We start from the raw sequence: 17,356 nt of genomic DNA on the forward strand, positions 1-17,356 counted from the left end.
GCAGGCTTTTTTGCCTGTTGATTACAGCCTTTTATAAAGATTGGCCGTCGCCATGCTGCAATAATTCATCCCCATCTCCAGGGTATTTCTGCATGGAGTTTGCATGTTCTCCCTGAGCATGCATGGGTTCTCTCCTTGTGCTCCGGCTTCCTCCCACAGTCCAAAAATGTGACTGTTAGGTTGACCGATTTCTCTAAATTCTCCTTAGGTGTGAGTGTGTGATCATGGTTGTGTGTCTTTGTGTGTCTCTATGTTGCGCTGCGACAGACTGGCGACCTATCCAGGGTGTACCCCGCCTCTCGCCCGTAGACTGCCAGTGATAGGCACCCGCCCCACCGCCACCCTGACAGGGATTAAGTTGGAGAAAATGGATCAACAAAAATCTTTATTGTGGCAATATATTTGGAGAGTGGTGAATGTGTAAAATTAATTCTCACATCCACAAGGACCTGTTAAATTGGGTTTTCTGATATTTTCTAAATGTGAAGCCACATTACTCACAAAGTAAGTAGTATGTAAGTAAGTTCTTGTCTTTCAACAAATTCTTAAAGTTTGATTTCATTTTTTCTTCTAAGTTGTATTAAAAAATCTTCAATTTTGCTCACAGAATGCAGGACAAACTATTTTACCTGCATACTTTTCAGTGTGCTGTACTGCAGATACTTGTGAGAGATATTTTGTGTTTATATCACTTTGTCTGTCCGTGCATATTTGTGCAGTGTGGCAGGACAGACAATAGGTCTTTGTCTTTCTGCATCCTATTTTTCCCCCGGTGTATGACACATACACAACTTGTCTTTGCGCTGTTTCCCTTGGCTTCCTTCAAGCTACAACAGCTGAGAGACAGCAAAACAGGAACAATCTGATATTCTCTTCCTGGCTCATATTTCCTGACCTAGCACCTCCCGCAATGGAGAATAAGAAAATAAACAAATGAATGAAAAAGAAAGAAAAGAAAACAGGCAATATACTGTACGTAAGGGCAGGGAGTGTAGATGCAGAGAGAAGGGGGGGGATGGAGGTTTAGGGGGAAGAGCTGGGGGGGAAGCTGTGAACATCGAATGTTTAGTTGAGTTGTTTGTGTTTTATGCTGGTTCACTGCAGTTAGGATGTGGTCTGAGATCTGAAAAACTGAATGACTTTAAGCAGATAGGAAGTGTATGTGTCTGGGGGGGGTCTAAGCGACAGATAAAAGATATTGTTAAACTAAAAAAGGCTACTTTATTTAATATACCATAAAATTAACTGAATTGTAAATATAAAGTTAGTATTTTACCTTCCCATTATTGGTTGTTGAATCCAAAGTATAAATAACGAAAATTTAACTTATGTCCAAGATCTGATTGTCTCTTGTGTTTCTAAAAGCGCATTTTATTCTCAATCTGCAGATTTACAAATGGTAAAGAAAATGTTCTAAAAGTAGAATGGGAGGCAGATCTTTTAGTATAAGGCTCCTCTCCTGTGGAACCAACTACTTTTAGTTCATGAGGCCGACACCCTGTCTACTTCTAAGTCAAGGCTTAAAACCTTTTTTCACAAACCTTATAATTACAGTGGCTCAGGGTATCCTGAGCTATCTCTATAGCAATGCTGTCATAGGCTTGGACTGCTGGAGGACATAGGGACAACTTTTTTATTATTTTGCTTCATTCTACTTCTCTCTCAAATTTTTATTTGTTAGCTTAACTTTCAACTTCATGTTCTCTCTTCCTTTTTTCCTGTATTGCAGCTTCATCTGTCCAAGTGCTCCCCTAGGCCATGGCACATCCTGGTGGAATGCATGAACTGGACCACTGCAATCATCACCTTCAATTCTAGAAAGTAGAGTTGGACCTTTCTTGGAGTGTTTAGGCCTGTTTCTCTCCTAGACATTCAGTAGTATTTAGTTTTAAAATTCCCCTATTTCAACGATGGTTCCCTGAAAAGGCCTTTGCTGATAACTGACAGGTCCTTGGGGGTAATTTAATGCCCCATGATGACGTTATCAGTGAAGCCGCAACCCTAAGCTGCTAGACTGTACACCTGGAATACCCTGTGTTTTAATAAGTGGATGGAGTTGCTGTAAACTTTGACACGTCCAGCAGAAAGAGGGGGATAGCTCCAGCGGCTGGAAATTGGAAGTGTGCTGGAAAATGGGGGCAATTCGGCCTGCTTTCAGTCTGAAGGGGAACTTGTAAACCTTTCCTACTGTACTTTAACTATGGCTTAGCTTTTACTGTGATTAACTGTATGTACTCTCTTTCATCCTTTGAACAAGTGGCTCAGACCTGCTTAACTGTTTCTGTCCTTTTTCTACCTTTGAAAGCATTTATAATATGTATATAATGTGTATCTGATTTTGTCTCATTGAACCTCCAGTAGGCCTCTACCAGAAGGTCTCTCACACTGAGCCTGGTTCTGCTGAAAGATTCTCCCTGTTGAAAGGGAACTTTTCCTCTCCATGGTTGCTGCATGCATGCTCAATATGAGGGATTGCAGTAAAGTTTATGACACATTACCATCAAATATCTACCGTTGCTGCAGTACATGCTGAAGAAGTAGCAAATCCAACAGAGTCACCTAATGGAATCAGCTCAGTTTCCTTAGATAGAAAACCTGAATTATTATTAATATGAGCTGTAAATTGGAAAGGTATGTTAGGATGTAAATTATGATTTGGAGTAAAACCAAAGGAAAATAGTAATATTTTATAGAGCTGAATTATTTCTTTGAAAAAATGAAAAAACCTGCATAATGTTTTTTAGCTAAAATAAAGGAAAGAAACTATTTTAAATATTCTAATACCGAAAGGTTTAGGTTTTTTTTTTACCTTTGAATGAAAGGCAAAGTATAGAATAAACTTAATTTAAAGTATATTATTGTAAACAGAATGAAAAAAACTGAAACCAGTTAGACTACAAAACTAAGCTAAAATATGTGAGCTACAGTCCATACAGTTTAACGCAAACTAAACATGTTTTTTTTTAGGTTTTTGGAGAAGGGGCACTCATGCAAGCTTGAGCACTTGCACCAATATAAAGCTAAGAGGGTACAAAAAACATAGTGTTTATGGTAAAAATGTTGAGAAGACAATTTAACCATAAGGTTCATTCATAGATTTTTTTTTTAAAGTTTTGGAGCGTTAACATAGTCTGATACAAGGACCTTTAAGTCGGGGCATCTGAGGCTGATTGCTGTTTCCAGTCATGTTCAATAACACGTGAAAGCAAGAAAAAAAGTGCAGACACAAATAAAGTACGGATCAAGCTGCAGTGATAACACTAATAATCACAGAGAAATAGGTCGAACTGCAAAACACGGCGTTGTTTTATGAGGTACATTCTTTAACACAAACTGACACACACTTATGCATAATGTCTTGCAGTCAAACTCATGAGCACCTGATGTGCTGCGGTTCTGAAGAAGGAAGTGAAAACTCAGTCCATCTGCTTCAACAGGAAGTCAACAGAAGCCACATACAGGCATGCTGACGTCAATTAGAACCACAGGAACACCTCCCCATAATACACACATATACACACGCACACACACACCGGCCTGCATAAGATACAGATTGCTAATAAATGATGCATGTATGCCCCTGATATTCATATCAAACCCCACATCAACAATTGCAACATCGTAAAAGGCAAATTTAAAGCTGTTTAACTTTTTTAGGCCCATTTAAAGCTTGTCAGTTATTACTAAATACGTCACACAAATAGTTGTAAAGCCAAGTTTTTAGCTTAAAAACTTGAAGCTCTTTGAATGAGAAAAATATCTTCACATTTTTTTGACCCAGTTTACTGAAATTATACCTAAAAAGAGAAAAATGCATGAGGGTGAGAAAACATAATAACAGAACTAACTCTCATTGCTGCAGTTTCACTTACTTTTTTGTCTTAATTGACCTATTTGGGGTTTTTGTTTTAAAAGATGTTATTTGCGGATTAAAATGCTCCCCGTTTTCAGTGTCACTGTGTATCATCTAGTTCTCTACAAATCAACAAGTCTACTGTTCTTGCCTTTTATTTTTTACATGTCCTGACCTCAAGGTACAAAACGTTAGAGCTCAGGGCCTGAAGCGACCAGAGACACTGATGTGTGTCAACAGTTACTTATCTTATTAAGTTGTTTTTTTTTTTTTATCTTCTTCTTAAAAAAAATTAACATTTCCATAGTAGCGCATATTGTTAGATGGTTAAAGTTGTAGGGAAACGACTGTTCCAACCGTTGCATTTACAAATTCTCCTGAGTGGTGCACGACTTAACACGAGTGAATAAAGCGCATGTGATTGGTTGTTTATCAAGGGGGCGGGATTGTTGTGGCAGAAGGTTCGTAAGCAAGTTTAATTGCTAACCACTTAGCAACTTAGTGCTAGCAGGTTCCCAATGGGAACTTCGTTTGGGACCAAGTAGGACTTAGAAACGAGACTGTCAAGGAACGCTATGGACAGCAGAAACATGCAAGAGGAGGAGAGTTTTGTGTCGGAGGTCATGGATGAGTCTTATGTAGAGGAGGAAAGTGGGGACAGAGATGTTTTGGAAGAGGACGCCAGGGCGGCAGAAGCTTGGTTTGGTGTAGAAGGCTTCCAGCCGTACATGTTTGAGCCCTTGCCTCGAAACGCTGCCAGTTCTGTTAGCTCTACGCCTGCTGAAGACACAGACATCCATCCCCGTGAACACTGGGACAGAACTCAATGGGAAAGGAAATTATTCTTATTTCAATCGTTGCGTATATTAGCTGCGACATATGAATCAAGATGCTATGACTGAAAAAATTTGATTGACAGATGACCATTGATATATGATTGGCTGAATTTAGGTGTACAAGCTGACGTATAACTAACTGGCCTGCAGAAGATAACGAAAAAAAAAACACTGATTTAAAAAAAGGATTTTTTTTAAATAGAATTTTTGGGACAATATAGAATAAAGAATAATAAAGAATAGACTTATATACATGTTTAAACCAGAATGATTTGACATTTAAATATGACTTCCCCACGACCTTAAGTATTTATATAAATGTAAAGCATTGGTGAAGTATTTCTTTATAAAAAAAAAACCTTCCATCTTGATGAGTGAAGACAATTTTCAGATTTTTTTTTTCTGCTTGCTGTAAGGATGTGATCTCTGAGATGAGCTGTAATATTCAATCATTATCAGTATTTTTGGTTATAAAATAAGTTTGCTTTAAATTGTTAACAAACCAAACGACGTACAGACATGGTTGCAGTCAGGCTCTTCTCAAGAAATTTAGATGATAGTAAGATAACACTTTTGATGCTCTGTAAACCTTTATTGATGAGCAACTAACTAAATCAAACTGAAACTAGTCACACCCTTTAGTAATACCAACAGTAACTGCATCCCACTCACTTCGATGTTAGATGGAAATGTCAGACTTATTGTCGTCATTCAATTTTAAGCAGAAACATAACCTAAACAGTAACAGAAACCCAAATTTCTTAGCTACTTTGGAGATAAGTTAAAGGTCATGTTTTTATTTTCATTTCAGCATCACATCGGAGAATGTGATTCATTTTTCTTTGCATAAAAATACAATAAAGGCCTAATGTTAACTAATTGTGTTATACCAGAGGTGGCAGTTATATAATCTACTTTAATGCCGAATTTGGAGGTATGGAGAATTATGCATTAAGGGTTGAAAATAATAACTTGATTTGATTATAAAAGAAAAAATCCGCAATATATGTGCTTGCTTTGATCAGATTGGTTTTAGGCAAAGACAGACAAAAAAAAAGTAGAGATTTTTTAAAAAATGTGTTTTCCACAAACACCAATACGACGTTATAGAGATTAGAAAGTCATTTGTGCTTGAATATACTCTCACATGCCTCACTTATTTAGACGTACAAGTGCACACACCAAAGAGTGTAAACTTTTACACAATTGCTTGAAGTAAAACGTGATGAAAGACGAACAGGGAGTTTTTCTGTTATCTTAGAGCGGATTGCCGTAACACACCCAGCTGTGTGCATGGCAGATTGCATGTGCAAAGGCTTTTTATTTTTATTTTATTTCTGCAGTAAGTAAAAAAAAAATAATAATCTTTGAACAATGTTAATGAGTTTGATGACAAACCAGTCTAGACCCCAGTGTAGGGACTGCAGACAGATGGCTAAAAGTGAAAGTCGGCACGTAGGCGAGTTCAAGATAAAAAAAAAAAGAAAAACAAGATGAAGGAAGGAGTGAGGGATGTTTGGACTCTAACTAGAAGAACTAATTTGTGGAAGATCATCCAAGATGGATGTAAACCAGATTAGTAAACCCTTAAAAGAAGCCAGACATTTCTTACCTGGCAGACAAACTCTGGTGATGGGAGGCTGAGCTGTTGCAGCTGGAGACCTCCTGGTTAAACACAATTTGGAGAAAGGAAATGTGATGAAATAAAACACACATTTTATGATTTATCTAGACATAAATTTTTATTTTTCATTTCAAATGGACGTCATCATTTTGATAAAGAGTCAAGTCAGTTAGGCTGATAAATTTAGGAAATATCCTGGTCATTACTGGTCAAAAGTACAATAAGGCTGAATAGGAACTCAAATTAAGAATCAATTAGATTCAGATTCTCAAGATTTAGAATCGATTATTTTCGATCCGATCTAATTAGGTCTGATCTCAAATTGGATTGCTGGTATTATATAACAGCTTGTTTATCTGTTAGCTGAATTCCATGGCTGTGTAGTTATGAAAGATAGTAGTAAGATAACAACATTCAACATGAAATTGATAAAATAATAGTAGTTTACAACTGCTATAAGGACAGTAGAATGAGCATTTTTTTTTAATAGATCTTTAGTTATATAAATTGATTTTTAGGAAATAATTGAAGAAGATAAATTATGATTGTAATCTTTGAGCAAACCTCTGTCTTTAATAATAATATTCATAAATAATGAGAAATATAGCCGTATATTAAAATAATTGATTTTATGATGTTGATTTCATAGAGTGTTTAAAACAGTATGATGAAGCAGATATTTTTAATAAAGCCATGCTTCAAGTTTTTCTAGTATTGTCATCCGTTAAGCTGGCTATAAAAGATGTGCCGTTAGTTTTCTGTAAGCTCTAATTCAGCCACTTTACAGTACGTTCTAATTGCTTAGATATTTTTAAATAGAAAATTCATGCATCTTGTGTAAAGATGCCATTTGCATCTACAGTATACTATAAAATTTTCCCCCGAACCCCATCAGGAAAGGTCTGATACTCTATGATTTCCATGCATATATCCATTTCTTCATACCCCTTTTTCAGACATAATCCGTAAATTATACATATGATTGTATCAAAACAGACAGAGCATCTGCCATTGACTCTTTGGCTTAGCTGCGTTAGCATCAGTTACATAAAAAAAAAAACAATACAGTAAAAATATCTACTGAGGGCCATGAATTATTGAAGGGTTCAGAAATGTAAATATTATTTTCTAAATGACCACGATGCTAAAGCAGGGGAGAGTGATATCGGGTCCATCCTGTTCTGTGTTGACCTGCTTCCTTGCACACATTCAACAGACGTATGCAAGGATTATTACTTGACTTTTAAGAAGCAAGACAGCATTTCAAATTTAAAGACTAAACTTTTTTTTTTATAAGATCAGAAAGAATATTTTAGAATTTATTGAACTGTATTCGTCCGTGACAAAGTTGGATTTTTTTTCTAGTTAACAATTTTTAAATCTTTTCAAGATGGTTGTTTGGTTCAAGTAGTTTTCATAATATTTTGAATTACTTGAAAACATAAGCAGTACAATCAAAAGAGCAAATATGAAGAGAATGTAAATAAAGGCGTAGAAGAGAAAAAGCTTAATGTACGCCATTTTTTGAAGTTGGTTGCTCTTTGGACTGAACCCTTTGCTATATGAACCTTTCTGATATTTAGATTTTTAAACATGTTCTAGTTGATTTTCACATTCAAGGGAAAATTCTGCAGGATTATAGCAGAATTAGTTAAAAAGGCCTGGAATAAAGTGACAAGGGTGTGAGTGTTGGTAAAATAGCTGCTTATAAACATAGATAATAATCCACTTGAATAACAAGTAGGGAAAATACATTTAAAGCAAAGTGACCATGCATGTCTATTATAATCACAACTGAACAGTTCAATAAGTATACCAAGTGAGCATATTAACATATTTGCAAATGTCTGTCCACATGCCCTTAAGTCTCACTATTCACTGCCGCCTATGCAGGAGAGTCAGAGCTGTATGTAGGTCAGACAACCTTCAGGTATTCTGAACTCCTCAGCAGCTCTAAATCCAGCCTTTGCTATAGCACACTGCTCTTGGCTTATTCAGAAGTAAAACCTAACGAACATAAACGATAAACCATTTAGGTAATAAAATACAAGCTGCTCATATACATGTTTTATGAAAATATGGATCTGTTAATGTTGTTTTTCCTCTTTGTTTTTTTGCCAATAAAAATTAATATAGAGCAGCTGATTTTCTATCACTACCATCTCAAGAAACTTTGGGGGAAAAAGGACCTTTTACTGTGCAAAAATGAGACATTAAAAGTCTTTGCTGATGATTTAAATGTTTGCCTTTATGTGTCTGAATGGTGGATGCTGTTGGTTTGACTTTTGCAGTAGTTAGCATCTAATCTGAGTCGTGAAAACAGGCGTGATGTCACACAGCAATATATAGCTCAATGCTGACACCATGTGGAAAAGGGAGGGAACTACAACTGGGTTTACAATTTCCCTTTGCTCTGGTTTATAAAATAATACAACTATTATTTTTAAATACTTACATTTCTCTGCATGTTTATTAAGGATAATAAAAATTTATTAATACTGGACTCCAGTATTAGACAGCTGTTGCTAAAGGCAATATTTGTAATGTTATTAATAATTGCTAATGTATTCTCAAAACAGAAATAAAAACCAAAAAGGCCACATGAAGAGAAGAATCTTGGTTTTTGTGGTACTCACTTGCTTGAGGCACACTGGACATTAGTCAGAACGGTGAAGTTATTCCTAACACTTCGAAGGCTGGCCAAAACCTATAAAGGAAGTGAAAGAGGTGATCAGTGGCATCCTTTACGCCTGTTAGCTTAGCAGTCGTATTTATGCATCACACAGCCACAAAATGATTATTTTATCTGGCTGTAGATCATGGTTTAGTAACCATGTTATTATTCACCGATAGGGTTAGAGATAAAAAGATGCCAGAGAGCAGAAAATTAGGTGTTTACCTGAGCAAATGGAGTCACAATCAGGTCATCACCATGTCTGCAGAGGGAGAAAAACAATAAGAGAAATGATCTGATGGAATAAACAAAGTATATCAAGATAGATTTAGAAAGTAAGGGATTAAATACCAACAGTATCCCTGATAACATATCTTTACGGCAATGAAGTTTAGTTATTTGCAGGTAACACAGGCTCCCAAAAGTCCCATCAGTAATAAAGTATTTAATCTATTTATCAGTTTAATTATCGATTACCAAGTAATAAATACTTTCGAGCAAAGCAAGGCTAATTTATTTATATATCGCAAATCAGTATAAAGACAATTTAAAGAGCTTTACATGAATCAAACAGTAAGAAATAAGGAAAATGTAAAGATAAAATCAGGTAGTGGAGCAAGTCAAACAGTTTGAGCACAAATTTAATCTACCGTAATCATACCTCAATTAACTGTAAATTAACAAATGTAGTTCTAAAAAAATGTTTTTTTTTTACTTACATTTGATGCCACCTTACATCAAATGCAAAGTTGCATTAAAAAAAAAGTCCTCCTTTAGTTTCTGTGTCACACAGCCACATCCAGACAATGTAATATTTCACATTTTCAGTGTAAAAGGTGGTATTAGCAGGCAACTACAGATTAATCTTTAGCATGGTGAATGTTGAACATAACAGTAAATAAAATGGTGAGCTTTTGATAGATTGAATAAATGAAAACAGGTTTTATCCATATGTATGGTCATATTTTCGACAACAAAAGTATTTGAAAGTATTAGTATTTGTATTATTTTTTTGGTAACCGCTCCATATAAAGCTCACCTTGACCCCTACAGTTGATTTCTGTATTACGGTAAATGATACATAGTTTATGTCATTAAAGATGTGAAAACCGAGGCGATTCTGCTGGTTTTTTCTAAGCTTTTGAAGAAGTTTCTCTTTTAGCTTCAGACAATTTTTAAAAAAATTACTCCTATGGTCTTATAAAGGTCCTCTTAAGATGATTTAATGATGTCTTAGAAACTAATACTTCATATTGCCTGTGACTAGTCAATCTGACTTTTATTCAACTTTTATTCACTCAGCTCTCAGCAGGCTGCAGATATAGTTTAAGGAGACTAGTGCCAAGGAATTTGCACTATTGCATGTTTTACCATCCTGTGTTTTAGATGGAATCCTGTAGTAACATCAATAAATTTGAATCTGTAAAATTAGCAACTTCAACAGCTGATTGCACTGTATGACTGGGGTTGGAAAGGATTACAGCCGTATAAGCACTAAATGCAGGTTTACCATTCACTACAGTATGGAATCCAGCTTTTATGTTTGCAAAACCTGCTGAATGTCGCTCACTAACATCCAGGGAGGTGCTGTCCCTCCCATCGTGTTATGTGAAGTCAGAAATTTTATATTTTCCTTGGTATAAAACCTTCATATACATATATCTATATATAGATATAGATTTATATACACTCACCGGCCACTTTATTAGGTACACCTGTCCAACTGCTCGTTAACACTTAATTTCTAAGCAGCCAATCACATGGCGGCAACTCAGTGCATTTAGGCATGTAGACATGGTCAAGACAATCTCCTGCAGTTCAAAGCGAGCATCAGTATGGGGAAGAAAGGTGATTTGAGTGACTTTGAACGTGGCATGATTGTTGGTGCCAGAAGGGCTGGTCTGAGTATTTCAGAAACTGCTGATCTACTGGGATTTTCACGCACAACCATCTCTAGGGTTTACAGAGAATGGTCCGAAAAAGAAAAAACATCCAGTGAGCGGCAGTTCTGTGGGCGGAAATGCCTTGTTGATGCCAGAGGTCAGAGGAGAATGGCCAGACTGGTTCGAGCTGATAGAAGGGCAACAGTGACTCAAATAACCACCCGTTACAACCAAGGTGGGCAGAAGAGCATCTCTGAACGCACAGTACGTCGAACTTTGAGGCAGATGGGCTACAGCAGCAGAAGACCACACCGGGTGCCACTCCTTTCAGCTAAGAACAGGAAAGTGAGGCTACAATTTGCACAAGCTCATCGAAATTGGACAATAGAAGACTGGAAAAACGTTGCCTGGTCTGATGAGTCTCGATTTCTGCTGCGACATTCGGATGGTAGGGTCAGAATTTGGCGTCTACAACATGAAAGCATGGATCCATCCTGCCTTGTATCAACGGTTCAGGCTGGTGGTGGTGGTGTCATGGTGTGGGGAATATTTTCTTGGCACTCTTTGGGCCCCTTGGTACCAATTGAGCATCTTGCAACGCCACAGCCTACCTGAGTATTGTTGCTGACCATGTCCATCCCTTTATGACCACAATGTACCCAACTTCTGATGGCTACTTTCAGCAGGATAATGCGCCATGTCATAAAGCTGGAATCATCTCAGACTGGTTTTCTTGAACATGACAATGAGTTCACTGTACTCAAATGGCCTCCACAGTCACCAGATCTCAATCCAATAGAGCATCTTTGGGATGTGGTGGAACGGGAGATTCGCATCATGGATGTGCAGCCGACAAATCTGCGGCAACTGTGTGATGCCATCATTTCAATATGGACCAAACTCCCTGAGGAATGCTTCCAGCACCTTGTTGAATCTATGCCACGAAGAATTGAGGCAGTTCTGAAGGCAAAAGGGGGTCCAACCTGTTACTAGCATGGGGTACCTAATAAAGTGGCCGGTGAGTGTATAAGACAATGGAATCGTTAAGTTGAGTCAACAGAGGCACAGGTTAAGAGAATTGTCTCCAGAGTCGACACCAATCCGCCTGATTTTGTGCGGCTCAGGAACCTAACCTAGAGAGCATTGGGAACTCCATGGTTATGCAGCTGCATACAGACCTTATATAACAGAGTAGTGTTGCACCGATACCGATACCAGTGTCGGGCGGGGCCCCAATCCAGCACTAAAATAGTGGTATCAGTATCGGTGAGTACCAACAAATAGCGCACCAAGAGCCAAAAGTTTATTCAACTATTGTCACCCATTCCAGGTACGCAAATAAAAAGTTCTACTGGATTCACTTTGGATTAGTCTTTTTCCTGCTTCACAAAGGTAGGCAGCAGCTTGACAAAGCCATAATGCCAATTACTCTACATTCAAGTAGTCTGCAGTGCTTCATATATACACACACATATCAATTTCAAAGAGATGGTATCAGTATGGTATCGGCCAATACTGCACAGCCAGGTATCGGGGCCAAAAAATGGCATTGGTGCAACACTATAACAGAGTTTCATGCAAATGTTATTTGCAGTGGTGCATATGTTCTAATGGAATCTAAAGCAGATAAGTTCTCTAAAAAATAATGGATTGTTTCTCTTCATCTGGCTATATACAGGTGCTGGTCATAAAATTAGAATATCATGAAAAAGTAGATTGATTTCAGTAATTCCATTTAAAAAGGGAAACTTGTATATTATATTCATATATTACATACAAACTCATATATTTCAGATGTTTATTTTGTTTAATTTTGATGATTACAAATGACAACAAATGAAAATCTCAAATTCATCATATCAGAAAATTAGAATATTGTGAAAAGGTTCAAAATTGATGGCCCCTGGTGCCACACTCTAATCAGCTAATTAACTCAAACCACCTGCAAAAGCCTTTAAATGGTCTTTCAGTCTAGTTCTATAGGCTACACAATCATGGGGAAGACTGCTGACTTGACAGTTGTCCAAAAGACGACCATCGACACCTTGCACAAGGAGGGCAAGACACAAAAGGTCATCGCTAAAGAGGCTGGCTGTTCACAGAGCTCAGTGTCCAAGCACATTAATAGAGAGGCGAAGGGAAGGAAAAGATGTGGTCGAAAAAAGTGTACAAGCAAGAGAGATAACCGCACCCTGGAGAGGATTGTGAAACAAAACCCATTCAAAAATGTGGGGGAGATTCACAAAGAGTGGACTGCAGCTGGAGTGAGTGCTTCAAGAACCACCACACACAGACGTATGAAAGACATGGGTTTCTGCTGTCGCATTCCTTGTGTCAAGCCACTCTTGAACCACAGACAGCGTCAGAAGCGTCTTGCCTGGGCTAAAGAGAAACAGGACTGGACTGCTGGTGAGTGGTCCAAAGTCATGTTCTCTGATGAAAGTAAATTTTGCATTTCCTTTGGAAATCAAGGTCCCAGAGTCTGGAGGAAAAGAAGAGAGGCACTTCATCCACGTTGCTTGAAGTCCAGTGTAAAGTTTCCACAGCCAGTGATGGTTTGGGGTGCCATGTCATCTGCTGGTGTTGGTCCATTGTGTTTTCTGAGGTCCAGGGTCAACGCAGCCACATACCAGGAAGTTTTAGAGCACTTCATGCTTCCTGCAGCTGACCAACTTTTTGGAGATGCAGATTTCATTTTCCAACAGGACTTGGCACCTGCACACAGTGCCAAAGCTACCAGTACCTGGTTGAAGGACCATGGTATCCCTGTTCTTAATTGGCCAGCAAACTCTCCTGACCTTAACCCCATAGAAAATCTATGGGGTATTGTGAAGAAGAAGATGCAATACACCAGACCCAACAATTCAGAAGAGCTAAAAGCCACTATTAGAGCAACCTGGGCTATCATAACACCTGAGCAGTGCCACAGACTGATCGACTCCATGCCACGCCGCATTGCTGCAGTAATACAGGCCAAAGGAGGCCCAACTAAATACTGAGTGCTGTACATGCTCATACTTTTCATGTTCATACTTTTCAGTTGGCCAACATTTCTATAAATCCTTTGTTTTTATTGGTCTTCAGTAATATTCTAATTTTCTGATATGATGAATTTGAGATTTTCATTTGTTGTCATTTGTAATCATCAAAATTAAACAAAATAAACATCTGAAATATATGAGTTTGTATGTAATGTATGAATATAATATAAAAGTTTCCCTTTTTAAATGGAATTACTGAAATCAATCTACTTTTTCATGATATTCTAATTTTATGACCAGCACCTGTAGGTGCAAAGTTGGTTGGAGGGTGGATTATTTGTAGGGACTTTTTCTTCAGAGATTAGTCATGACATCTCAGTTCCACTGAAAGTAAATGCTTTATTTTTTTCAGCAAACAAAAAAGTTTATAATAACTTTTTGCTTTTATCTATGGTGCAACAGTCTAGGGAGGGTTACTTTCTTTGTCCGGATGACTTTGTGTCACTGAGCTCTAGCGGATGAGTCCAAACTTTGCCCTCGAGGGCCCCTGTCTTGGAGGTTTTAGATGTTTCCTTGCTTCAACACAGCTGATTTTCATTGACAACTGATTCACAGGATTTTGCTAAACTGAATTCATCAGAATCATCTGTGCGGATGCAGGGAAACCTCTAAAACCTGCAGGGAAGCAGCCCTCGAGGACTGATGTACTGTAAGATATGAGCCAGCTCTTTTATCCTCCGTTTCAGATTAGGTGCAACTCATCAGCTGTTGCATGAAATTCACTCCCTAATCCTGAAAACCCACATCCTCTGTAAACGCCCCGATCCATTCCAGACTGCCCAACACCTACAGCCTCTGCGGTTCCTCCTATTATGACATAATTAAACTCACCATCAGCATCAATCACACATGCAGTTTCTGTCCAAAAATATTATTATTCCTGTGGATCATTGTAGAGGGGATAACTAGGATTGGTTTGCTCTCTACTTCAAAACTCAGCAGCTCTCATCCATGCCTGTGATAAGAAGCTTCTTTTTAAGATGTGAGATACGCTCTTGGAAGTTTAGTGTGACTGGATTTTATATAACTTTCTGCATAAAATAAATATTTTGATTAAGATGACAAATCTGGTTCCTGGTATGCTGAAGTACCAATAGTGTACATCCAATCAAACAGCTTTCTTTTTGGGGAATATACAAAATTAGTTATTCCTGATTTGTAGTCACCCTGTTTTTCGGTGACAAACCGGATCTTCTCAACGTTCTTTTTCCTGTTTGATACGATAGCAATAGCAGATCTTGACCTGGCTGGCTTCCAACAGACTGGAGTGGAGCAAAAAATAGCTTGGCTCTGTATTTTGATGGTGAAGGATGGAGAAGACATACATGGACGATGAAGTGCGGTAGAGTAGCGGTGGATGTGGAACCGTTCTGATTAACATGTCCGTGCAAGTGCTCCGCAGGACATATGTGAGCGGGCATAGGGGTGACGGAGGATGTGCAATCTGGGGGTAAATGCCAAGTTCTTCCGAATGCAATCCCTCACACTAAGCAAGCTTGTGGCAACAGTGGAGAAGAAAAACTCCCTTTTAACAGGAAGAAACCTCCAGCAGAAGCAGGCTCAGTGAGAGCGGCCATCTGCTGAGGCTGACTAGGGTTCAAGGAGACAGAAGCAGAGATACAAAAAGCAGCTGTAAAAGGCAGCCTCATCAACACACAGCCAGGCAGACGAACTCTGACTGCTCAATCTCTTTTCTCCTATGAAGTGGTTAGACAGGGAGCTCAGTAATTTATTTTGTTTGTTTTCCCTGCAGAGACAATTTACTTTTATTTTTAGTTAGAGTGGAGTTTATGTTGGTTAATCTGGCCTAGGAGACCCTGAAGCTGAAGATTTCATTTTATTTTTCATTCTGATCCCTGGAATTTGTATTTTTCCCACTAACTGTAAACTAAACAAGCAGTTTTAAACGAATATCTTCTACTTTCTTACTTCCTGTGCCTTTTGTGTGCTACCATAATTTTCCTCCAACTTGCCACTGCAGCAGTGGGGAAGTATCCTCACCTGACCGACCAAACGGTTCGGTCCCAGATGCGGCTGCTCTAGAGTTGTTGTAAAGCTGCTCCAATAAAATACATAAGACCACAAAGGCTCACCAAACTACAGGTAGACAGGAAAATATGTAATTTTCCCCTCTGGCCCTGGTAAGTCAGCAGCTCCATAACTTTTGCAAAGAAGCTGTAGGCTACTCACACCAGAAGAATGTGCCCAAAGCTGCAGGTACAGCTGAGGCTCTGATCGCTCTGAGCTGCAGACCACTTTCTGTGCAGGCAGTGTTCTTGGTTTTTTAGCACTCCTCTGGTGCTAAAAAAATCCAACAGTTATTGTCAGGGATTTTTTGTTTATCTTTGCTAAATGGAGTTAGAGTTAGGAAAGCTCCAGAGGCGTTGTTAAAAGGCTGCTCTATTTCTAATTCACTATAAACTGACTGACTACCAGATGTGTCCACCGCTTCAACATCAGGATCACAGATGCAGCAGTGAAGGCGATAAATAGACAATCCTAATCTAAAAGCTCATCTGAAAGGCAAAATATCTTGTGCTCATATTTACACTAGTCACACAAAGAGAAATCTATAATATGGATCAAATGAAACTGGATCTCGTATATAAAGCCATAAGCCACATTTTCAGCACATTAAAAAGTAGAAATAATTATTTGTGAATGTGAAAATTTCAGTGTTACTTGCTATGCACGTATCAAATTAAAATATATATTTAATTCAATATTTATTTTATTTATAATAATAGTCAATTAATAATTGACATAGGATCCTTAGCGTGGATCAAATATTTGTTTAATTTGCTCAAATGGGGCAACAGTGCTGTCGGATGAAAGAGTCTGTCTTTAAACCAGAGGGTTGTCGGTTCAAACTCTGGCTTTCAGTGTCATTGTGTCCTTGAGCAAGGCGCTTCAACCGCATTGCCTACTGATGGTGGTCAGAAGGCCCGGTGGCGCCAGTGTACAGCAGCCTTGCTTCTGTCAGTGAGCCCCACGGCTGCTGTGGCTACAATTTAGTTTGCCACCATCAGCGTGTGAGTGAATGACTGAATGTAGTGTACAGCATTTCTCTTTAAGTCCTCTCAGATCAAAATCTTTCTTGCTACAAGTTATTTAAATATGTAGATGGTTTTAATAAATATTTTATGTAAAAAGTGATTGATATAGACCTTAGTTATGTAGGGGGCCTATAAATGAGACTGTCAACTGGCCTGCACAAACACGTGTAAGGAGGAACCATACTGACATGGATGACGATGTTTGGTAAGGAGGAACTAGGCTGACCTACAGAGCCCTGACCTGAAACCGAAAGAATTATTTAGAGTGAATGGGAATGCAGACTGAAAGCTGGACCTTCTCTCACAAATGCTGGATGAATGCTCAAAGATCTCATAAGTGCACTTCTAAACCTTGGGGAAAAAATAGGAGAATTGAAGCTGTCAGCTGT

The 17,356-nt window shown here is 38.3% G+C and overlaps 1 protein-coding gene across 3 annotated transcripts in view; it reads right to left on the minus strand.

The window, feature by feature from the left end:
* Positions 1–17,356, minus strand: part of pde4ba (phosphodiesterase 4B, cAMP-specific a) — a 300,381-nt gene that overhangs the window by 76,596 nt on the left and 206,429 nt on the right. For all 3 annotated transcript variants that reach the window (XM_038291610.1, XM_038291611.1, XM_038291612.1), the window contains 3 exons: positions 9,213–9,249; positions 8,950–9,020; positions 6,302–6,354 (listed from right to left, as the gene is read on the minus strand). In XM_038291610.1, coding sequence (XP_038147538.1) covers positions 6,302–6,354; positions 8,950–9,020; positions 9,213–9,249 — 161 coding nt within the window. The remainder of the gene's footprint in view (positions 1–6,301; positions 6,355–8,949; positions 9,021–9,212; positions 9,250–17,356) is intronic.

Source organism: Cyprinodon tularosa, unplaced genomic scaffold, assembly GCF_016077235.1.
Source record: "Cyprinodon tularosa strain WSP-4 unplaced genomic scaffold, ASM1607723v1 ctg30, whole genome shotgun sequence".
In the NCBI taxonomy this organism is placed as follows: Eukaryota; Metazoa; Chordata; class Actinopteri; order Cyprinodontiformes; family Cyprinodontidae; genus Cyprinodon; species Cyprinodon tularosa.